Raw genomic sequence first — 25,452 nt, 5'->3', positions numbered from 1 at the left:
GTAACTGTTTGATTTTTCTGTGGAGATGAGAAGGAGAATGAAGGCTATCCCCCCTTCTGCCATACTGCCTCTATCACTTCACCAAAAAAGAAGTTATGTTCTTACCATAACGTTCCATCTGAGTAGTAGACTTCATTCTTCTGCACATATGGGTATACGGATCCAATTCGCATCCGAGCCGGCAAAACTTTTCAAGCATCAGCTCCGAGCTCCAAGCTCCTCCCTCACCCATATTACATCACTTCCTCCTATCTAGCCCCAGATCGAGTTTGCTGACACTAAATGGCAACATAACCACAATTCTAAACAGGAAAAACCTGAACAGTGAGGGGGATGGAGGGAGGGAAGGTGCAGAAGAATAAAGTCTACTACTCAGATGGAACGTTATGGTAAGAACATAACTTCTTTATCTGAAGTAGTTGACTTCATTCATTCTGCACATATGACACAGAGTCCCCAGCTACTAGTATTCCTGGGAGGCCCTTATGGAAGGATATTTCTGTGCATCGCAGAGACAAAGGATACTCTCCCTCTAGAAATGAGATCCAATTTGTAATGAGAGATGAATGTGTGCGAATTGGCCCAAGTCGCTGCCGCACAGATATCATCTAATGGAACTCTTGAACAGAAAGCTGCAGAAGTGGCCATTGCTGTAGTGGAATGAGCCTTCAATACACCAGGAGGAGATAAGCCTTTGTCCTTATAAACCTGTGCAATACAAAGAGTGATCCACCTTGCTAAGGACACTTTCGAAACTGCTTTGCCCAAAAATGGTTTAGAAAAAGAGACAAACAATTGACTTCCGGAAGGGTTTAGTCCCATGGAGGTAAAAACGAAGCTGTCTATGGAATCCAATAAATGAAGCTTACATTCACCTCTATTTTGGAAATTTGGGAAGAAGACTGGCAAATTTATAGACTGATTAATATTGGCTGCTGAGGACACTTTGGGAAGAAAGGAAGGATTCGTACGTAGCAAAACCTTATCCTTGTGGAAAACCAAATAGGGGGGCAAGGAGGATAAGGCCTACAACTCTGAAACTCTCTTGGCAGAAGTGATGGCAACCAAGAAGGCTGTCTTCCATGACAAAAACTTCATCGGAACTGATCCAGCTGGCTCGAAAGGAGGAGAGATCAAAGCCTGAAGGACTAAAGTCAGATCCCAGGAGGGCACTGTTTCTTTAACTGAAGGTCGCAATAAAAAGTGTCCTTCAGGAAAGCTTTACATAATTTGGCAGAAGCCAGAACAACCTTATTTTCACCCACATGAAAAATAGAGATGGCAGCCAGCTGAACCTTGATGGTGGAAGTACTTGCGCCTGATCGAAAAAGATCGGCCAGAAAATCCAGTATGACCGGGACGGGGGCTGTAAACGGGTTCAGATTGCGCTGAGAGGCCCAAACGCAAAAATGTCTCCACTTGCTTTGTAGAGTTTCCTAGTGGAGGCTTTAAGAGAAGCTACCAGAATACTCTTAACATGGGATGAAAGTCCGGGAGTCCTGATGATCATGGGAACTGGAGCAGCCACGCTGTCAGCTTGAGACTGTCCAGGTTGGGCAGGGGCAAGCCCAACGGGTGAGATAGAGTCCATGGAGGAGTCAACAGGTGAGACCATAGGAAGGGAAACCACACTTGACGTGGCCAGAAGGGAGCTATGAGAATAACTTTGCACTGCAGCCTGCAAGCTCTCTGAAGGAATTTCAGAACAAGAGGTAACGGGGGATAAGCATACAGTAGCCCGGGAGGCCAAGCATGGACCAGAGTGTCCCTGGAGACATCCCCCGGAGGGGGGATCAGAGCAAAGAAGTTGCTACACTTTGCGGTGGAAGGAGACACGAAGAGATCGCAGCAAGGTTGACCTCAAACACGGAAGATCTTCTCCGCCACTGAATGTTTCAGAGACCACTCGTAAGGCAGAAGGATTGCCCTGCTGAGACTGTCTGCTGGAATGTTGGAGCATCCCAGGATATGCATTGCTATAAGAAACCGGCTGGTGGATATGGCCCACTCCCAAACACTCATGGCCTCGTGACAAAGGGGGTAGGATCAGGTCCCTCCCGGTTTGTTTATATACCAGACTACAGGCATGTTGTCTGATTGAGTGGCTACCGTTCCCGGAGGTAGGACGGGGTGGAAGGCTCTCAATGATAAAAACACTGCACTCATCTCCAGGACATTGATGTGTAGCTTGGCCTCTGGAGGGGACCACGTGCCTTGGACCATTCTTCCCAGGAAGGGCCCCCCCCACCCTAGCTGGGAAGCGTCTGTGGTCACCGTGGCTTGAGCCGGAGGGGCCAGAAAGCTGCGCCCCGTGAAAATGTCCGCTGATTGAAGCCACGACTGGAGTGATGTTCTGCATGTCCGATTGATTCGGATGTGGAAATTCATCGGAAGGTCTAGCCAGGACCATTGAACTGCTAGATTCCACTGAAGGACTCTCATGTGAAGGTGTGCAAGAGGAAAGATAGAGATTGCGGCTGCCATCGAACCCAGGGCCCTGAGAACATCAGCTGCTGTGACTACCGAGTGATCCAAGATCGCCGATACATGGAGTCTGAGATTTTCTATCCTTTCCGGGGTGAGAAAAATTGAATCCAACCAAGCCCTGATGAAGTCTATGATCTGACCCGGAGCCGGGTGGGACTTGTTGATATTGATCGTGATGCCTAACTTGTGAGCCAGACTGAGGAAGTAGTGTAGGGCCTGACACAAGAGACATTTGGTGGATGCAGTGAAGAGCCAGTCGTCTAGGTAGGGGAATACCTGAATGCCCTGAAGTCTCAGGTGAGCTGCTACAACCGCCATAACCTTGGTGAACACCCTGGGGGCTGTGGTGAGACCAAAGGGTAGGGCTCTGAATTAAAAGTGACTGGCCCCTAGCCAGAAGCGTAAAAACCTCCTGGAGCTCCTGTGGACCTTGATGTGATAGTAAGTGTCCTGGAGGTCTAACAAGCACATCCAGTCGCATTCTCTCAGAAACGGTAGAATGGACTGTAGAGTGGCCATCCTGAATTTTTGTTTCTCTACTGATAGGTTGAGGATAGACAGGTCCAGAATGGGCCTGAGGTCCCCTGTCTTCTTTGGCACTAAAAAGAACCTGGAGTAGATGCCTGATCTGGATTGATCTGGGAGGACCGACTCGATGGCTCATTTTTGTAGCAGCTTCGAAACCTCTAAAGCTGCAGCCTCCCTGTGAGCGGGTGGAACATCTGGAAGGCATGCTGGAGTTATGGGACATGAAATGAAGGGGATAGAATATCCTCTGGATATGATGCTTAACACCCAGCGGTCTGCAGTAATGGACTCCCATGCCGCTGGATGTAAGGAAAATCTTCCCCCGACTACCTCCAGAGTAGAGCAGCCGGGCAACCCCTCAGGACTGCTGTGCAGGTCTGTTGGAAAAAGGTTCCCTAGACCTGAAGTTTCTGGGACCCCCTCTACCTCTGGGATGGCATCAGTCTTGTCTCCCTCTGCCTCTGGAGGATGAATATTCCTTAGTGTCACGAAAGGACTGTGATTTCCGGAGCCACATCTTCTTTTGCCCCTTTTGGTTCCTGGAATAGAACCTCTGGGGGTTAGAGAAGCGGATTCCGACGGCTGACAAAGTCTTTCCATCCCTCTCACTCTGGGTTAGTGTGTCACGTACAGTCTTCCTAAAGAGGGATGATCCATCGAATGGGACATTGTGAAAGATGCCTTAAAGGGGTCCGCAAATTGTCACAGCCTGATCCAGGCATGTCACCTCAAGGCAACGCCTGTACCAGCAGCTCTAGCGGCTCCCTCCATGGCATGAGAGAGGAGACGCATAGAGGTATTAGTCACTGATTTCAGTGTAGTCATCTTCGCAGTGAAGGACTGCTTGTCCTGCTGCAACAGAGACTCCAGGGGCGACTCATTTAGCTCCGATATAAGGTCTCGCTGCAGTCGGTTGGCATGTGCCAAGTAATTCAGTGCATGGATAGAAAATGTCGCTGATGAGTACATGCGCTTCCCAAAATGATCCATCGACCTGGACTCCTTGTCTGGAGGATGGACTGAGGAAATCTCCTGTGCCAGTTCCTTCTTTGTGGCAGCTGCAACCACCAAAGCATCTACCGAGGCTCCCTTGGACCATGCCTGCCTGTCTGACGATGGGGAAAGAATTTTGTCTGGCCTTTTGGGTATAGGCTCTACAGTGTCAGGATCCTTCCATGCCCTAGTGGTGATGAGGTCCACCAAAGGATCAGCTGGAGGGGAGACCCAGGAAGTAGATGGGCCCGCGCCAAAGGCTTCCAGGAATACAAACTCATCCTCAGAGGGTTTGGGGGCTGACCAACCTCCTCTTTGGTGGAGGATCTCCATAATGTCTCCGAATGAGGCATCCTTGGTAGGTGATCTGGGGGAACCCTCTCCTTTATCCAAGTCCGTATCAGTGGTAATGGACTCAGGGGAGGCCAAGTGCCTCCTCTTGCACTTGCGCTTATGAGGTTCCTCTCCAGTGTGACTCTCTGGAGAGGATTCGTAAGCCTCCGGGGGTTCCCTGAGGGAAACAACCTGGGGTTGCCTTGGCACGGGCTGTCCCTGAGACAGGGCAATGGGAGCAGAATCCAAAATCAGAGGGGTCTGGGTAGGATCCGAGGATGTGAGCTGAGGTCTCAGTACCTGGGAGAGGACCCTTTCCTCTGCCCTGAATGCTGATGGAGAGCACACATCTTCTCTGCCCGGCACCAAAGCAGGGACCAGAGCTGACAGTGGGGTAGTCCGGGCACCGAGGGTGGGATCTGAAAGAGTGAGATCTCGACCCTCATGTCTGACTCCCCGACCACGGCTCCGACAGTCCCCTGGATCTGAGATCAGATCCGAGGAACTCAAGGTGACGGCCGACATTGAGGAAACGAAAACCATCAGCGCCGACCCCACAGCTCTGAAAGGTCTCAGACCCAAGAACCCCGAAGCATCGGGTCGGATCGGGGAAGAAGCAATAGGGTGGAACATAGTAGAAGAAGAACCCTCAACAATGGGAGTGGGCCCTGGTAAGACCCCCATCTGAATCTGTTTCTGGATGAACCTCCTCATAAGCCTGTCCATATCAAGTTCGGATACACTCCAAGTCGATCTGGAGGAAGCGACCGACTCGGTCTGGGTTGGATCAGAGGGCAGTGCCTCGGCTCCTATGGCTCCGTCGGCTATGGAGAGACACGGAGAGAGTGGAGCTGAGGAGAATGAGACCTGGGTACCTTAGAAGAGGGGCTGGAGAAGGACTCCCTGTCTGGAGACCTTTTCCTGGGCCTGTCCCTCTCTTTATCGCACCTCTCCTTCTCTCTCTTGTCCCTACCTCTCTGAGATGACTCCGAGGGAGCAGGCCTGGCAGGAGGTTGAGTCCCTGCCTGCACAGAGTCACCAGCTGGGGAGGAAACTGAGGCAGACTCCAGGGCTGAAGCTGGTAGCAGACCTTTAGCCACAAGCTTAGCCCGACGATCCTTCAATGCCCTCAGGTTAAAACCCGAACAAATGTCACAGGAGGCAGAAAGATGGGCGACCTCTAAACATAGAACACACAGAGTGTGGCCATCGGCTGGAGAAAGCTTATGACCACACTCTGTACACTTTTTAAAGAGAACTTTAGGCTGTTCAGCCATAGCAAAGACAGAAAATCCCTAGGGCCCACACACACACACACTTAACAAGGATTGAGCCTAGGTGGGAACCAGTAACGTAATAAATACTACACACTTAAATTAATTATTTATTTATTTTTTTAAGCTAACACGATGACCAAACACAATGTAAGGGAGGAAAAGGGGAGGGTATACACACTCAGCAATTAGCAACAAAGGACCAAAAACCTTACCAACTAGCTAGGAGCTCAGAGACCACGATGCTGACTCATAGAGCGGCAAACGAGATCTAGGGCTAGATAGGAGGAAGTGATGTAATATGGGTAAGGGAGGTGCGTGGAGCTCGGAGCTGATGCTTGAAAAGTTTTGCCGGCTCGGATCCGAATCTGATCCCTATACCCATATGTGCAGAATGAATTAAGTCAACTACTTCAGATCTTGAAGTTATCAGAGGAATGAAAGAGATTGGTATGTAGCATGGAAGACTCTATATTCAGGGTACATGCTCTCCACACTAGGTCTGAAACATCTGTGGAAAGGTCTTGGCAAGGGAGAGAAACTAAAAAGTGCACACCAAGGTTGGAGAGATAACTAAGTGAGCCATCAATGAAGTTACATTTTGATAAATGGCAAGAGAAGAACTGAAAAGTTCAGGGGGGGGTGACAATACCACATCCAGATTGATTTTAGATACCACTGAATCTTCTTCGTGTGGAGTTTGACAAAAGAAATCATAAGAATGGTGGCTGTAATAAACCCCTGGTCTCTCTTGATCTCTCTTGCTAATGTCACATTTAAGAGAAGATCCTTAAAATAATCATTTAGAAAAGACGCTTATCTTGAGGATGAAAAGCTGTCATTGATAGGCATTTGAGCTTGCAAAGGAGAAACACTACATCCGGGGAGGGAATGAGATTAATTCCAGACAGAGAGAGAAGATTCAGGGTATAGTCGATCTAGAAGGAGTTTCGTGTAGGAGGCTGAAGTAGAAAATAATCAAAATAAGGGAAGATTTGAATTCCTTGATGCCTACAGAAAGCAACAACCAGTGCTAGACACTTTGTGAAAACTCTTGGTCCCACACAAAGCCCAAATGGCAAAGCACAGAATTGAAAATGACATTCCAAACGGAGTATCTTAAAAACTTCTCATGATCCATAGGAATCACAATATGCAAATATGTATTTCTGATGTTGAAAGTCACCAAAAATGGCTTGGCGCAAAATCTTAAGAAGTAAAGACTGCAGAGGGAGCATTTTGAATTTTGGGACTCTCGGAAACAAACTAATAAGTGACAAGTTGTTTAGAAAGGGCCTCTATTTCCCCTCTTTTCTAGGAACCAAGAAGAGTATTGAATTAAAAACTGCAATCCATCTGATAAGTTGGGACCAGTTCTATGGTGCACTGGAAAAGTAACTCCTTTAAAATTGGAGGCATTAAATGGAGCTGACTTGAAGGAAAAAGAGGAATACTTGCCTGAAGAGGCAGTGAAAATCATGACATTCTGAAACCATTTTGAATGACAGAAGGAACCCAGTAGTCTGTGGTGACTGATTCCCATGCTGGGAGGGATAGGGGAAAGTTTCCTGGGCAGAGAGGTTAAGGGTAGTTTGAGGTGAGGAGAGAGGTGGGAGGCAAAGACTGATAGTTACAAGCAGGCTGGTTTGTCAGGAAATAGGGGCAGGTTAGACCTCTTGAATGCCTGCTTAGATTTGTCCTGAGATCTCTCGTTTTAGTATCTTTTACCTTTTTGGAGGGCCTTTTAATCTTTATGAAAGAAGGCACCAGTTTGACAGGGTAGATCATTTGAAATCTAGGGACAGGATAAAGAAAAATCTGTTCAAATGTCTTCATTATTTTACCTCTTTCTCTTAAAGAGTCTCAAAAATGTCAGCAGCAGCTGTACCAAGTAGAGAATCCCTATCCAGAGGAGCAGCCAAGAGCTTAGATTGAACTTCCTCAGATAGAGCCTGAAGCCTAAGCCAGACAAACATCCTCAGAACAGAACAAGTAGTAGCTGCTCTGGAGAAAACATTGTCTGCATCATAACTGCAGTTAATGGAATACTTTGCAACTTGGGAAGCAGCACTAAGCAAAGAAAGAGCAGAAGACTCAGAATCAGACTCAGGCATATTAGGCAACAGCTTGTGCAAATCCTCCAAAAGAGAGATAACAAATATCTGGTAATGTGTGTCTAGCAATTTGGAGCACACAGAGACAGAGTGGAAGAGGTTTATACTTTCTTTCCATATCTGTCAATAGCCCTACTATCCTTATTATTAGGCAGGTCATTTGAAGAGAGTAAGAGTTTAGTGAGTTTATCAGACTCCATTAAAATGACTACAGGTCAGATGGTGGGTTCTTATACAAAACTGTCACTTTATAGAACCTATCAGGCTTCATAGGGCCAGAGATTATGTGTTAGGTTTCATAAAAGCCATGATGAAAGTGTCTTTCAATGCATCCAGAACAAGAGGAATAGCAGAAGGTTTAGGGACCCCATGGACATCAAGACATAGTACCGCTTCTGCATATCTGAGACTTGCTTACCATAAAATGCTACATCATGTTATGCACTGCAGCCCCAAAGTAAAGCTCATCTAGAGGGGAATCAGGAGACATAGTCTCCTCTTCCTCAGAATTATACCTTCCAGGGGTATGTAGTAGAGAAGAGTAAGCTAGGGACTCTCCATCACAGTCTGACTCTTATTCCACCTCTTTTGAGGGGAAACAATAGAAAAAGGGGGAGCATAAGAAAAGAACTGTGAGGGCTTCAAAGATACCAAAGCCTTGTACAGTCCTTGGGGGAATTCATATTACTCCTTCTGAGAGTCTCTGACAACTGAGGTAGGAGACGTATGCTTCATATTCTACTTTTTTTATCTGGAAGAGGAGTTTAGACATAATAAGGAGGCTCAGGCCTCTAATATACCTCTATGGGGGAACATGGTATTTCATCTCAAACCAGTATCTGAGGAATACTGTCAGATATCTCTGGAATAATCAGCCTTGATTCCCACTTGACAGTCAAGGCAACCATCTGATCAGTCAATAAAAATGTTCTAAGGGACCATACCATGCTGGTCTCCAGCTGGTTCCCAACAAAGGGAGCAGCCAAGCCATTTGGATGGTCTGAGGACTCATTTTGAGACACAGTGGAGATGTCCAAGTCCAACCTGACAGCCAAAGCATCCAATGCAGATTATTTCAGCTTCTTTTTCAGATGATAAAAACACTCTCATTAAACTAAACTAACAACTCAGAGGACAAATAAAGTCTACCAAAGCCAAATTTGATGTATGTTTGACCTCCCGGGCCAAGGACAACCACATTGCATTCTTACCTATGTCCGCAACCTCAAAGGAAATACACAATTGTATGCAAACCTCATTGTAAATGGAGCCACCTATACTGAGCCAGAAGATACAGCAAACCTCCTAGCTGATAAATTCAGCTCCAACTTTACTCCTCTCTCTCCCTCAACCTTCCCTCAAGAAATATCATCAAATATATCTCCCCTTACTATCACTAGGGAACAGGTCCTTAATGCTCTCTCTAAGACCAAGAACACTGCATCAATGGGCCCAGACGGTATCACAGGATGCCTTCTAAATAGCATGAAACATGACCTATCAGGGCCTCTGGAATTACTATTTAACTGTAGCCTCCAAATAGGCTTCATACCTCATGAATGGAGAAAGGCAACAGTTATCCCTCTACACAAAGGTGGGCCATCTACAGACCCTGGAAACTACAGACCCATACGTTTCACTAGTCTTATATGTAAAGCCATGGAAAGAAGTATCATAGAGATGATCAACAGAGATATAGTAAACCTCCAGACACTGGACCAAACCCAGTTTGGTTTCATAAAGGGCAGATCATGCCTACTCAACCTGGTGGACTTCTTTGAGAAGCTCACCAAAGTAATGGATGAGGGCAAAAGTGTTCGCAATGCCTACCTTGACCTGGCCAAGGCATTTGACACAATACCCCACCCGGGCATTGTTGACAAACTTAAGAGGTTAGGTACAAAGATGCATGTTACCCGGTGGATAGCCAATTGGTTCAAAGACAGGACCCAGGAAGTTAGAATTGGAGAGTCCACCTCTACAAAGAGGCCAGTCACAAGTGGAGTCCCTCAGGGATCAGTCATTGGACCGCTCTTTTTTGGCATTTATTTCTCAGAAGTCAAGGCCAATGTCAGTGGTCTCTGGCTGACTAAATCTGTAGATGACTGCAAATTAGGAGCTGTCACTGAATCTCACACTGACACAAATGTCCTCCAGGAGGGGCTGACACAGACAAACAACCGCTGTCAGAGTCATGGACTAAAATTAAATGTCAAGAAATGCATAATAGTATCCTTTGGGAAGTCATCCATCCCTGGTAACTATCATATTGACAACACACCCCTTAGAGTTGACCCAGTAGTCAGGGACTTAGGTTAACACATAGATAGCAATCTTGCCTTTGATCATCACATGTCTACAGTGGTGAGGAAATCATTATATGTTGCACAACTTATAAACAAAGGTATGGCATCTATGTCCAAGGAAGTCATTATTCCACTGTATTCAGCATATATAAGACCTATCATTGAGTACAATGCCCCCTTTGATATGTACCTAACCAGGCATATCCAACAGCTGGAATGTCCACAGAGGTTCCTCACTAAAAGAATACAGGGCATAAGCAATATGTCCTATGCAGACTGCCTTAAAGCCCTATCCTTGTATTCTGTCCCCTGCAAGCTTTTGAGGGGAGATCTATGCCTGGAATATAGGACATTGTCAGACCCCACTCTGATGGACCTCCTGCATATCCACAAAACAAACAGTACCAGAATTACCCACTCTAAAGACTTAAACCTTGCCTGTGATATAAATAGTACCTCCTGGAGAGATAAGTATGCATCTCAGAGACTACCCCGTCTATAGAACAGGCTCCCCATCCATGTGAAGCAGATTTCCTCCCTAATCCAATTCAAGTGCAACTTGGACAATTGAATGGGAAACCAGAAATTCATCCCTGGTTTGGTACCTATGTGTCTGATGCAAACATGTAACCTGTAAATGGTTCATCTCCCAGGCCCATGCTTACACTTATTAAGAGTAACAGAACTCGTCAGAGATTTGGGATGCATGGCTAGGCTTAAAAAGGCCCTTGTGGTTGTTAGCCTAGTAAACACCTATAAACCTATGATGTGACTGGCTGAATAAGAGTGGTTGGTCTCCATTTCTCAAATGCGAGCTCCTTGAGCCTTTGTTTTCCTAAGTATATCTCGAGAAGGATAAATTACTCCTAACAGTCTTAGGTATAAAAGACTGGCAAATGGGACAAAGGGTCATAGATTAGTACTAAGTTAACTGCCCTTGAAAGCCATTTTAAGCCTAGCCAATTATCCATTGTGAGACCCAAACCCTGCACCTTGTGTTTGTAAGGCAAACACCTTAACCATTAGGCCACCCTCTCAACCCTTTGCAATGGCAATTTTTATAGACTTGATTGGCTCCTAACCAAAAAAGACTTTTAGTGTGGCTGTCTCTTTAAGGTATTTGCCTCTTATAATCACATTTTCCCTTTTTAATTGATATGGAAAAGTTTAATATTTTGTCAAAAAAATATCAGAAAAAGGAACATTCTCAATGGAAATACCTATCTGCCCAAGGCAGGTGGAACTGGCAACAGTCATATGTCTGACACTCAGACAAAGAAAAAAGAAGTTATGTACTCACCATAATGTTCCATGTGAGTTGTTCATCTCGCCTTCATTTTTACAGATGGGTTTGGAGCTGATCCTTGGCTCCGAGTCAGCCTACTACAAAGCCCAAGGTCTTCAGACAGCTCTAGGCCAAGTCTCTATCCCATGATGCACCTTGAGTTACCTCAGATCTTATTTGCTGCATCTAACAATACCATGTGCCATTCTATCACTCTTTAGGAAAGAAATCCCATAGAAAGACTGAGCCACCAGGATAAAACTAGTATCTCGGTCATTGATAAACCCTGGAGGGGGTAGGAGGGTGGGAAGTAAGAATGAAGGCGAGATGAACAACTCACATGGAATGTTATGGTGAGTACATAACTTCTTTATGTGAAGTTGTAATATTTCACCGTTCATTCTTACAGATGGGTAGTGTCTCAAGCACCATCTTTCTCGGGTGGCTCACGGGAGTATGTTTTTCAGGACAGTATAACCAAAGGAGGCCCTGTCCCTGGAGGCCTTATCAACTTTGCAATGAGTGATAAAGGTATGAGGTCTTGACCCAGTGGCTGCTGCACAAATATTGTCTAAAGGAAGCCCAGCAGAAAAAGCAGAAGATGTGGACACTGCTCTGGAGGAATGAGCCTTAATTTTTTGTTGTAAAGGTAAATTGGCAGCTGAATAAGTGAAGGTGATGCAATCAGATAATCATTTAGATAATGTTGTTTTTGCCACTGGCATACCTTTCCTAGAATCTGAAAAGGAAACAAAAAGTTGTTCTGATTTTCTGAACTCTTTTGTTCTATCCAGGTAAAATCTGAGCTGTCTATGAACAACAAGCTTGTGCAGCATATACTCTAAGTTGTTGGTGTGTTTGGGGAACAATACTGGTAAATCTATGATTTGGTTAAGGTTAGCTTCAGCACAAACTTTAGGTAAAAATGAAGGATTTGTCTGCAGGGACACTGTCAGCATGAAAAATCAAATACAGAGGCTTTATGGACAAGGCACGTAGCTCTGATACTCTATGGGCAGATGTGATGGCTACTAAAAAGGTAGTCTTCTAAGACAAAAATTTCAAATCACATGAGGAAGCTGGCACAGAAGGTGGGAGAATAATGTGTGAAAGCATAAAATTTAGGTTCCATGGGGTATAAGGGGATTTCACAGGTGGTCTGAGGTGGAAGGTCCCTTTGAGAAAGGCTTTGGATAGCTTGTGTGACATTATGTTCAATCCTTCAAAGCCAAGGTGAAAATTAGAGATGGCGGCAAGCTGTACCCAACCTATAGCTGCCACAGCTCCTTTATTGAAAAACATAGTCAAAAATTCTAATACAGAGGAAATGGGGGCTTGGTAGGGATCAATGTTATTTTGAGAAGCCCATATAGAAAATCTCCTCCATTTGCTAAGGTATAACTTCCTAGTAGAGGATTTATGAGAAGATATTAAAATATGCTGTGTTTCATTTGAAAGGTTATGGAACCTGGCTATGTTGGGAATTGGAGCAGCCAAGCTGTCAATTTTAGGGACTGAAGAGAGGGATGAAGAGCCCCCGACGAATATGTCAGAAGGCCTGGAACTGGATCCAGAATCCAAGGCTCTCCCAACAGATGAAGTCAAAGGAAGGGGAACCAAATCTGATGAGGCCAATGAGGGGCTATTAGAATGATGGTCCTTCTCAGGGCTTTTGCTTTCTGTAATACTTTAGGTATCAAGGGAATTGGTGGGAATGCATAGAGGAGACCCAGGGGCCAATTGTGTATGAGTGCATCCCTTGGGGAATCTCCTAGAGGGGGAATCAGGGCAAAGTAGCTTCTGCATTTTGTGTTCATGTGGGAAGCAAAAAGATCACAGCAAGGCTGGCCCCAATGCGGAGTATTCTCTCCGCTATCTCTTTTTTAAGGGACCACTCGTGAGGCAAGAAAATTGCCCTGCTCAATTGATCTGCAATCAAGTTAGAAATCCCCGTGATGTGCATTGGTATCAGAAAGCGCTGGGTGGATGTAGCCCACTGCCATACTCTTAGGGCCTCGTGACAAAGGGGATAGGACCTGGTTCTTCCTTGTTTGTTTATGTACCAGACCACTGACATGTTGTCCGTCTGAATCGCAATTGTCCCCAGAGGGAGAGAGTCCTGAAAGTACTGCAACACCAAGAGTACTGCTCCCATCTCCAGGACATTGATATGCAGATGTGACTCTTGTTCGGGCCATGTGCCTTGGGCTGTTCTTCCCTGAAAATGCCCCCCCATCCTATCAGGGAAGTGTCCATGGTCACTTGTGGCCACTGGTGAGGTTAGGATAAAAGGACAACCTATCGTTACTTAAAGAGAGGTCAACCACCACCAAAGATCCTTTTTGCATGTGTTTGCCACAATTATGAGATGAGATGAGACACTGGAAGCTCTTGTTAGGTCCATTGAGTAAATGGCATCCACTGTAGAATCTGCATGAGTATGATACCCAATGGTATCGCTATTATTGCAGCCTAACAACTTTAGCACTTCTGATTCTGGAGCCTTGTCTCTGGATATGATGTTCTCGACTTGCTGATGAAGTAGTAAAGCTCTTTCTGATGGAAGTTTTAAAGTGGTGGTGGTGGTGTCCAATTCTGCTCTGATAAAAATGATATGTTGCGATGGCGACAAGGTAGATTTTTCTGAATTTATGGTAATGTCCAGATGATTGCAAAGAGTAAGAGTGGTGTTCCTGGCTTGTATTAGCTGATGCCTGGTGGTGGCAGTGAGGAGCCAATCATCTAAGTACGGAAACACCTGGAATCCTAAATGCCTCAGGTGAGCTGTGACCACTGCCATACATATGGTGGACACTCTGGGGGCTGTAGTGAGACCAAAGGGAAGGGCTCAAAACTGGTAATGATTGGCTCAAAGCCAGAAGCGCAGATGATCCCTGGATGGTCTGGCCATTTTTATATGGTAGTATGCAGCCTGTAGATCTATCAAGCACATCCAATTGTCTTTCCCTAAGAAGGGAAATATCGACTGAAGCGTGAGCATCTGGAACTTCTCTTTCTTGACAGATTTGTTTAGTCTGCTGAGGTCCAAAATAGGTCTCCAATCCCCTGTCTTTTTTGGAAATAAAAAGTAAGTTTCGGACCCTGTCTGGTCTGCTGGGACTGGTTGGATGACTCTTTTAGCAACGTTTGGACCTCTACTGTTGCTTGTTCCCTGTAACGGTGTGGAATGTTTGGGATTTTTGTAGTCAATGGAGGGGGAGTGGCGAAGGGAATGAAATATCCTCTGGAAACTATACTTTGTACCCAGTTGTCATTTGTTATTTTGAGCCAGGCATCTGGATACAAAGATAAGCGACCCCTGACTGCCTCCAGAGTAGGACAGTCGGGCCTCCTTTCAGGAGCGCTCGTAGGGCTTCCCAAAAGAACTGGCCTCTGTCACCCTAGTTTTGCAGACCCTCTCTGCCATGAGGGCGGTGTCTTTCATTATTGCCCCCTCCTCTGCCCCTGGAGTAGGGTTCACCACGTGTGTCCAGAAAGTCACCTTGGGCTTTTCAGAACCACATCTTTCCTCCCTTTTGACTCTTGGGATAGGGTCTAGTAGGGGTGGAAAAACAGACTCCGATGGCAGACAGAGTCTTTCCTTCCTGCTCACACCTGGTCAAAGTTTCCTTAACTTTGGACCTGAAAAGGGACAAGCCATCAAAAGGGGTGTTGACAAAGGATGACTTAAAGGGCTCCACAAAGGAACATGAGGGCATCCAGTAGTGTCTCCTGAGAGCAATTCCTGTACCCGCTGCCCTACTTGTTCCATCAGCTGCATATGAAATAAGACACATGGATGAGTTCACTATGGAATTGAGGGTAGCAAGCTGGGAGTTGACTTTGTCTGACGCTCATACAGCTACTGTACCCTGAAGTGTACCTCCAAGCTCTTTTAGGAGGTCTCTTTGCAGTCTCGTAAAATGTGTGAGATAGTTCAGTGAATGTATGGCAAAAGTCACTGAACTATACATGCGCTTCCCATATCTATCCATGATCCCAGAGTCTCTGTTAGGAGGATGGATAGAGGAAGAAATTTCTGACATCTCCTTTTTGGTGGCTGCCGTCACCACCATGTCATCAACTGGCACACCCTTAGTGAGGAAAGACTTATCCTGAGGGGCAGAGATAAATTTATTGGGCCTCCTAGGGACAGGCTCCATGGTGTCCGGAGACTCCCATGGCCTTCATGAGACCCACTCCATGAGCTCATCGAAGGGCAGAGACACCCAATAGGTGGAGGGTTGAGACCCGAAAGCCTTCAGGAGAACCGACTCATCTTCAGTAGGGTTGGTGGACTTCCAGCCACCCCTCTGCCTAAGGATTTCTCATATCTCAGCAAATGAGATATCTTCAGAGGGGGACCGTGGGGACCCTTCTGATTCATCTAAGTTGGTATCAGACATGAGAGACTCCTGTGGGGAGTCTAGGTGCTTCCTCTTGCAAATTCTCTTCCTGGGAACCTCATCAGTGGGAACTTCTGGTGAGGTCTCGGAAGAGCAGGGGCCATCCAGTGGGGCTTCCTGAGGTTAAGGGTCTCTACGCTTCAAAAGGATCTGTAAGGCAGAAGTGGACACAGGTGCTTTTGGGGAGGAGGTAGTTGGACCTGAAGTTGTAGATGTCTTGGGGGACATCACTCTCCTCATGGCTTCAAAAGCACCTCTGCTCCGATGAGAAGGGACTGCTGGATCTGAAGAAACCACTGATCCCCTTGGTACCAGAAGACCAAGCTCTGAACCAGAGGTAGGAGCTGAACTCATCCAAACCAAGGCCCCGAGAGGCAAAGTCAGAACCGACAGGTCAGTCTGACTATCCTCCCCGGACCCGACCGGAGAGTGCCAGCTCCTAGACTCTTCGATTGGCACCAAGGAAGTCTGAGTAAATGGAACCAATGGCACTGGAGCAGGCATCAACTCCAAAGGCTCAACAATCATCAGGTCCAACTCCTCTGGCTCTGAAGGACTGATATGGCTTGGAGGAGGAAAAGAAGTTGATGGTAATACAGTTTTTGGCTCCAAAACCACTTGGGTTAGAGCCAATAAAAAGTTAGCAAACGCCGGTGCCTGTAGCAACTTCTGCACCACATGATCCTCATCCAAATTGGATAGGCTGATCAAGGACTAAGATGAATGTATGGATGGAGGCACTGGTGATTGGGAGACTTTAATACTTCGGATACCGGTGCCAAGACTGGGGACCTGCACCAGAAAGACTGGAAGCTCAGCTCTGAGGACTGTGGAGTCGATGTCGACAGTTTTTTTAGATTTTATCACATCTGAAGAAGCCTTAGAAGACTTTGAAGACTGGCTAGATTTATCCTGGTCATTCAAAACTTCCTGAAATGAAGATTTTAGAAGTCCTCTGTCTATGAGTTTTCTTTTTCTCTCGTGTAGAACTCTGGAGGAAAAATAGTGGCAAATGGAGCAGCTTTCTTGCAAATGCAAGGCTCCAAGACAATAAACACAATTAATGTGACTATCTGTCACAGACATCTTTTGTCCACATTTTGGACACCTTTTAAAACCAGACTTAGGATGCTTGTCTTTCTCCTGGCCAGCCATATTAAGGTCTACAGTATCAAAAAAATCTACTGTACAGTAACAGACTGTAGTTTTAAAGAGAATGCACACACACACACACACACACACACACACACACACACACACACACACACACACACACACACACACACACACACACACACACACACACACACACACACACACACACACACACACGCACACAATTTTAATAAAGTTAAGCTGCAGTAATAAGCCCTAAACAACAAATGGGCTGTATAAGAAAAAACTTTGAAGTAACTATAACCATTCAAATGAACTCACACACACACTGTCTAAAGTTTAAAGAATCGTATTTTAAACTACAAAGCTATATAACTATGCTAATATTATAAAGGCACACCAAGAAGGGAAGGGAATATTAAAGGCCTATAAAAAAACAAAGGCCAAAAGGAAAAGAAATATCTGCTAATAAGCTAACAAAGCTATAACTATGAAAAACTGAAAAACTATGAAAACTATCACAACTATTATCAGAAATATCAAATTTAGCATGTTATTAGAAAAAAAAGCTATACTGGCCTGAGCTCTACTAGGAAACCTTTGGTCTATTGCAGCAGCAAACTAGATCTGAGGTAACTCAAGGTTTATCATGGGATATGTACTTGGTCTCGAGCTGTCTGAAGACCGAGAGCTTTGTAGTAGGCTGACTCGGAGCCGATTATTAGATCCGAACCCATCTGTAAGAATGAACGGCGAGACAGAACAACTTCACATTGCAGGTTTGGTGTTTGAGATGGTGGCAAGAATGTTCTGATGTGTCATGCCTGTATGTTCCTTATGTGCTTTGTAGCCTTGGCATGCTTAGGTCATACATCAGACATAAGAAACAAGAGGAAGATGCCTAGGGCTTGTTATCTTAGCAGGATGTACAGCTGTCCTTGGCAGGATATTGGAATTCTTAGTAATACTGCAACAGTGATCATGGAATGCACATCAAAATAAATCATATTTTGAAAGAGGGCAGCCCCCTGTAAATCCATGTGAAGGACTTTGCTCTACACACCTCACAACTGTATATTCACTAACTCCATGATAGATGAACCTTGGGACTATGAGGATGCTTCCTTGTCTCCAGCTTCCTACATTCAAAGTATAAGTAGAACCTTGGCATACATACAAATATTTCAAGTGTAGGCAGTAATGTCCTTCTAGTCATCCCCATAGTAAGTGCAAAGTTGTTGTTAAAAATAAGTCCGCTAGTGTTCATTTTACTATAATTTGATAGACTATTCCAGATATTAGTTATTCTTTCAGAGAACCAGACAGTACACCTCTCAGTCCTATACAATTTCCTACACAGGTTGTCTGACTATTCACTATTATCCTTTGATAACCCCAAGCATTCCTAGAGGTAACTGAATAATGTATGACTAAACAGCACTCAATCAATTTCTGTCAAATGAGTCTTCACATAAGCTGTCAAGCAACCTCAGTGCTCTCAAATTAATACTATCGCTTCTGAAATATATTTATTAGTGTTAACACTCCAAGTTAAAATAGCTATTAAAAATCTAATAGTTTACGCACTTAATATAAATTACATAGTATATTTTGCTGCAGTGTGAAGAAAATCCTTATGGCACTTACATCTCATTTCCTAAAAGTAGAAAAATTCTATATCTTTTTCATACCTCTAGTTGTCGTAGGACTGTGTCTTTATACAGTACAACTTTGTTTTCTGTGTTTTCAGGAAAATCTTCAGGTCTTCTTAGTAATCGTGGTAAAATGCCTTTCTCAGTATGCGATCCTTCTTCCTAATATAGGGACATAACCAGTAAATTAGATTATTTTCACTTAATAAATTTGCAATGTTTTGTAACATTCTTTTACTTATTATTTTTGTGATAACATCATGCAACTCATAAGGAAAATTACAGTCAATAGCTGGCTTTTGCACATCAATTTTGATTAATGTTTGCTTCTGATGACAATAAAAAACTATCATGGGGTGCTTTCATGAGTGTATACAATAAGGAGGGTATATGAACTGCAACAGTGATCTAAATGAACATCCACTATTAATGTAAGATAGCTATGCAGTTATATTATGTTCTTCATTAGATCACTGCTGCAGTGTTCGTAACATCTCAGATAATTTTATTTTTTATTTTTTATTTTACATTTGTTGACCGGGCTAGTCCAGCTAGATATATGTCCATTTTCAGTGGAGGCCCGGGGAGAAAAGCTCCACAAATTACAACAACATAAAGGGTCAAGACAAAGACATTAACAGTAGAATTTGGTACATAAGAAGTTTTAAAAATATACTACAAACCTAAGATTATATATTTTATATTTCAGTAGGGAAAGAAAAATTTTATCTAAGAATAGATGAGCAAGACTAATACATTTGCATTAGAAATGGTGTATTACAAATCTTTATAACATATTGCAAACCTAGGATTTTATATTATGTATTCTATTAGGGAAAGAAAATGAAATCTAAGACTAAACTAGATACAGCTAGTACTTTATATTAATAGATACTAAGGTCACACAAAAACCTAAGAAAGAAAACACTAGAGATCAATAGACAGAGTATAGAAGATCTGCATAAAAGGATGGATTTATGGTGTTTCTTTATCACCTAGGTTGTGGTACTATATGAAGGTGTTTGATCATTCCACAGTATATAGATATTTACATGAGAAAAAATCCTAAGGAAGGTTAAGCTCACTAAAAATTAGTGAGACAACACAAGATCATGATCATAGGAGGCTAGGAATTGTGTGAGTCTAGTTAATAGTCAGGTGTCAGAATCATAACTTCCACAGCTTAATCAGATGGGGTGGCAGTGGAGGGTACTCTCCCCGAATTCAGCATGCCATAAAGGGCCAAAAGCATATCCAGTTCTTGCTCTAAACGGAATAACCAGTTTGTATTGTTTAGTGAAGGTGTGGACTGAGGTGCAAGAATGGTTTTAGAGTCTACTCCTGGCAGGAAAGAAAACACCCGAAGTCGCTATTGCTCTGGTAGAATGGGCTTTAATTCTTTCTTCTAGCTGTTTGCCATGATTTGTGTAACAGAAGAAAATTGCATTGTAGATCCATTTGCAAATAGTTTGTTTAGACACTGGAAAGCCCATTTCTTTCTTGCAAAACACATAAACAATTGGTCAGATTTTATCAGGTCTTTTGCATTGTCTAAGTAAAATCTGGGTTGTCTATGAACATCTAAAGAATGAAGAATCCTTTCTCTGTTGTTTTGAGGGTTAGGAAATAAAGCAAGTAGCTACACAGACTGATTAAGAGAAAATTCAGAAAACACTATAGATGTGAAAGAAAGATTGGTTCTAAGACTCACTCTATCTTATGAAAAACCAAGAAAGAAGGAAGAATTCACAAAGGGTCTGTAACCCCATAACTCTTTCAACTGTGGATAAGGCTATTACTAAGGTAGTTTCTAGGTCAGAAACTTCAAAGAAGAATTAGCAGCTATCTCAAAAGGAGGGAGTGTTATATTTTCTAATTTACACTTCAGGTCAAAAGGAGAGGCCACTCTTTTTCTTGAAGGTATAATGTGGAAAGCTCTCTTGAGAAAGAATTTGAGCTAACTAGCATTGAATAAAGGAGGATCCAGTAGTACATAAGCAGAAATAGTTGAAATTTGGATCATAAAAGTGTATGATAAGTCATACTTAAGTAACTGACAGAGATATTGAAGGACCAGGGACAACCTTGCTGTACTGGGATCCTGTTCTTTGTTTTAACACAATAAACAAAATTGTTTCCACTTGGAAATATGCAATTTTCTGGTTTTGGGCTTTTTATCCCCTCTAAAACTTTGCAGTACATCTCAAAATTACTGGTTTCTCAAAGAAATTAAAATTCTATCATCCATAATGTGAGCTTCAGGATCTGTGGCCTGGGATGTATCAGTGACCCCTTGTCCCAAATAAATAGATCCATCAAAAGAGGAAGAGTCTGGTAACAACTCCTTGAGATAAGACAACCAATGTAGTCTTGACCAAAATGGGGTCAGCAGCAGTATCCTTGGATTGTCCCTTCTTAGCTTCTGAAGTACTTCTGGAATCAGAGAAAGGCATACAAAAACTTCCCATTCCAGGTTACTGAGAAGGCCTCTGCAGTGGTTGTTTGTTTAAAAGGAGTTCAGAAATAAATATACTTAGCTAACCATTTTGTATTGATGAAAACAAGGTCATCTGAGGAACTCTGAATTGTTGGATAAGCTGGAAGAAGACCTCTCTTTTCAGCATCTATTTGTGAGGGTCTGTCCTGGTCCTGCTTAGAGAATCTGCTAACATGTTCAGATGTGAGGGGGGTATAGACTGCTTGTAGAAAGAGGTTGTGTTGAATGTCCACTTTCCAATCAATCATGGCTAGTTTGCAAAGGGGGTAAGATATTGTCCCATCTTGTTTGTTTGTGTACCATATCACTGTGGTATCGTCCCCATCTCTACTTGATGAGTACCTGAGATCCCCGACTTGTGCACATCTTTGAAACCACTGTTCAGGGCCATCACCTCTTTGATATCAATATGACATTTCTTCTATGAGGGACTCTATATGCCCTGAACTTTAGCTTCCTGGGAGTAGTCATCCCATGGAAAGTCTGAGGCATCTGTTGCAATGCTCTCTAATGGCAGTGGCTATACAAAGGAGACCCCAGATTGGAAACTTCCTGTTTGGCCCACCATATGCAATTATTTGAATTTGTTGATTGATAGAATTCTGTTGTTGGGACCTCACTGGCCTAAGATACCACTGGAGTTTCCTCATATGAAGTGTGGAATGGGGAACCATAAGAATGGTTGAAGCCATGAACCCCAGAGCTTTAAAAAATTCTCTGTCTGATGCAGACTTCTGTTTTGTTAGATTTGGAAAGTTCATTTTGTTTGCTATTGTTTTGTCTGGAGGGAGAAAGGCTATTTGCAATTTGATATGTATTAGGTAGCTAATGAAAACCAGTCTGGATGAGGGAATTAGAGTAGTTGTTTTTTTTTTTTAGATCAAGAGTGAATCCTAAATTCTGAAGATGATTCATGGAGAGTTCCAAAACTTAAGTAGCTTGAATATGATAATCATCCAGGTAAGGATAAATGCAAATTGCTTTGAGCCTGCAAAAGGCTAGTCTTGGGGCCAGGCACTTTATGACTACCCTTGGTGCCATAGAAAGCCCAAAAGGAAAGGAAATAAACAGACATTGTGAGCCCAAGGTAGAGAATCTTAAATATTTTCTGTGTGTCTTGTAGATAGGAATGGGTAAGTAAGAATCTTTTAAAACCAGAGTAACCATAAAAGCACTTAGGTGCAGAAGAGACAGAAGAATTTGATGGATAGGCATTTTGAAGTGAGAAACCCTCAAAAGGGGTTGAGTCTGGGTAGGCCTAAAACTGACCTCAGTTCTGCTTCTTTCCTCAGGACTAGAAATAATCTTGATTAAAATCTGTATCCCCATAACTGTGGTGGCATTTCTTCAATTACTCCTAATAGAGGAAGGTTTGAAATAATGGAATGAACAAGATCTTCCTGATCCCTGAGAATGTAAGCAATGGCTGAGAGGGTTGGTTTGGAATTTTAACGAAGTTTGCTTCATCCAGGAATATGAAGTGATTGATTGCTCTTCATATTGGGATGCAATGATAAAATTTGCCAGCAATTCTGGGGGATGGGGGATATTGGCCGAATGGGGAAAAGGAAGAGGGGGTGTAGAAGCATATCCTAGCATAGCTGATCCGTATTGTTATTAGATACCCTATCCTTATGAAAAATCAGGTATGGTTGTTTTATTGTCGAGGCCTGCAATTCAAAAACTTTTCTGGCTGAAGTTATACTTCAGGTCACAGGATGAAGCTGGCTCAAATGGAGGAAGAATTATCCGAGACAGTACAAAGGATAAATCCCAAGGTGGAAGAGGTGGTCGAATAGGAGGCCTCAATAAATTAGTTCCCCTTAAGAACGCTTTAGAAAGTTTGTGAGACATGATATTAACTCCATTATGTCTGATATGATAGTTGGAGATAGCTGCCATTTGCACCTTAATCATTGCTGCAGCTGCACCTTCCTGAAAAAGTTTGGTTAGAAATTCCAGTATACATGGTAAACGGGCAGACAACGGATACACCGAATTGTTAGCAGCCCATATAGAAAACCTTTTCCACTTACTTTGATAGATTTTTCTAGTGGACATCTTGTGAGAAGAAATCAAGATGTGCTGCACTTCTGGGGAAAGATTATCTAGCCTGGCTAAATTGGGAACCAGAGCAGCTATGCTGTCAGATTTAGGGAATGAAGCGATGGATGAGGACTCCACAACAAATGTGTCAGGAGATCTGGAACTGGGTCCAGAATCCATGGATCCTCCACTAGATGAGGCTTTAGGAAGGGGAACCAAATCTGTCGAAGCAAGTAAGGGGCTATTAGAATTAAGGTCCTGCCCAATTTTCTGGCTTCCTGAAGGAGTTTGGGAATCAATGGAAAGGGGGGAAATGCATAAAGGAGTCCCAGAGGCCAATCGTGTATGAGTGCATCCCTGGGGAGTTCCCCTGCGGGAGGAATCAGGGCAAAATAGCTGCTGAATTTTGTGTTTGTGGCCGAAGCAAAAAGGTTGCAGCAAGGCTGGCCCCATTTGCGGAAAATCCTTTCCGCCACCTCTTTTTTCAAGGACCACTCGTGAGGCATGAGAATTGCTCTGCTGAGTCTCTCTGCTATCATGTTGGTTTTCCCCGGGATGTGCATTGCTATCAGAAACTGTTGGGAGGACGTGGCCCACTGCCATACTCTCAGGGCCTCTAAATATAGGGGGTAAGACTTAGTTTCTCCTCGTTTGTTTATGTACCATACAACTGACATATTGTCTGTTTATACTGCAATTGTACCTGTCGGAAGAGAGTCCTGAAATGTCTGCAATGCTAGAATCACCACTTCCATCTCTAGTACACTGATATGCAAGTGAGCCTTGAAATCTTGCCACATGCCTTGGGCTGTTCTTCCCTGATAATGCCCCCCCACCCTATCTGGGAAGCATCCGTGTTCACCATGGCCATCGGGGGAGAGGGATGTGTTGGATGGCCCTTCGTCACCTGTCTGAATAAAGCCACCATTGGAAATCCCTCTTGCAAGCTTCGGTCAGAATTATTGGGTTTGATAGAGGAAGGTTCTGCATGGACCATTGTGAGAACAACATCCACTGTAGTATTATCATGTGAAGTCTTACCAGTGGAACTGCGACTATCGCTGCTGCCATTGTAGCCAGTACCTTCATGATTGTGCTTGCTGTGGATTTTGATTCGTGTAGAAGGCCCTGAACCTGTTGTCGGAGTGATTGAATTCTGTCTAGTGGTAATTTGAGAGACATGTCTGTTATGTTTATTTCTGCACCTATGAATATAATATGCTTTGATGGCAATAAGGCAGATTTCTCAAAGTTTATTGTAATCCCTAACTGAGTACAAAGATTCAGTGTGGCATCTCTTGTCTGTATAAGATGATGCTTGGTGGTGGCAGTTAGGAGCCAATCGTCCAGATACAGAAACACTCAGAATCCTCAACGTCTCGAGTGAGCCGTGACTATTGCCATGCATTTGGTAAACACTCTGGGGCTGTAGTGAGTCCAAAGGGCAGAGCTCGAAATTGGAAATGACTGGCTCCCAGTCAAAAGCGCAGATGACTCCTGGATGGTCTGTCCATTTTGATGTGGTAGTACGCATCCTGGAGGTCTACAGAGCACATCCAATTGTCCTTCCCTAGAAAGGGAAGTATCGAATGTAATGTGACCATCCAGAACTTTGTCTTTTTTACAGATTTGTTTAGTTTGCTGTGATCCAGAATGGTCTCCAGTCCCCTGTCTTTTTTGCCACTAAAAAGAATCTTGAGTAAGTTCCGGACCCTCTCTGGTCTGCAGGGACTGATTGGATGACTCTTTTTTTGAAGCAATTTTTGGACTTCTATGATTGCTTGTTCCCTGAGATTGGGTGGAACATCTGGGAGACTTTATGGAACAGGAGGATTTGACATAAAGGGGATGGAATAACCTCTGGATATTATTCCTTGTACCCACTTGTCTCTTGTTATTTGAAACCAGGCCTGTGGGTATGATAGTCAACCCCCGACTGCCTCCAGAGTAGGACAGATGGGTCTCCTTTCAGGAGCACTGAAAAGGCCTACCGAAAAAAGATTCTCGGTCACCTTGGTTCTGCGGACCCTCTCTGCCACATGGATGGCGTCTTCCATTATTACTTCCTCCTCTGCCCTTTGAGAAGGTTCACCCTGTGTGTCCGGAAAGACTCTGTGGGACTTATGGAACCACATTATTCTCCCTTTGGGACCCTTGGGATAGGGCCTAGAAGGGGTGGAAAAATGGACCCATATGGCAGAGTCTACCCTTCTTGTTCACATCGGGTAAGTGTGTCCTTAACTTTAGGCCCAAAAGGGGATGAGCCATCAAATGGGGTATTAGTAAAGGATGACTTAAAGGGCTCTGCAAATTTGCACAAGCACATCCAGGAATGTCTCCATAAGGCTATTCTGGAACCCGCTGATCTATTCGCCCCATCTGCCGCATACGATGCCAGTCTCATGGACGAGTTAA

At 44.0% G+C, this 25,452-nt stretch overlaps 1 protein-coding gene across 1 annotated transcript in view; it reads right to left on the bottom strand.

Moving 5' to 3' along the window:
* Window positions 1-25,452, bottom strand: part of AK9 (adenylate kinase 9) — a 2,653,312-nt gene that overhangs the window by 2,206,926 nt on the left and 420,934 nt on the right. The window contains exon 8 of the mRNA XM_044066804.1: window positions 18,534-18,635. Within this exon, the coding sequence (XP_043922739.1) occupies window positions 18,534-18,635 (102 nt within the window). The remainder of the gene's footprint in view (window positions 1-18,533; window positions 18,636-25,452) is intronic.

This window comes from Protopterus annectens, chromosome 1.part0, assembly GCF_019279795.1.
Source record: "Protopterus annectens isolate FY-2018-M chromosome 1.part0, PAN1.0, whole genome shotgun sequence".
Taxonomy (NCBI): domain Eukaryota; kingdom Metazoa; phylum Chordata; order Ceratodontiformes; family Protopteridae; genus Protopterus; species Protopterus annectens.
Note: the sequence above shows the minus strand (reverse complement) of the source record. Positions and strands in the feature narration are given on the sequence as shown.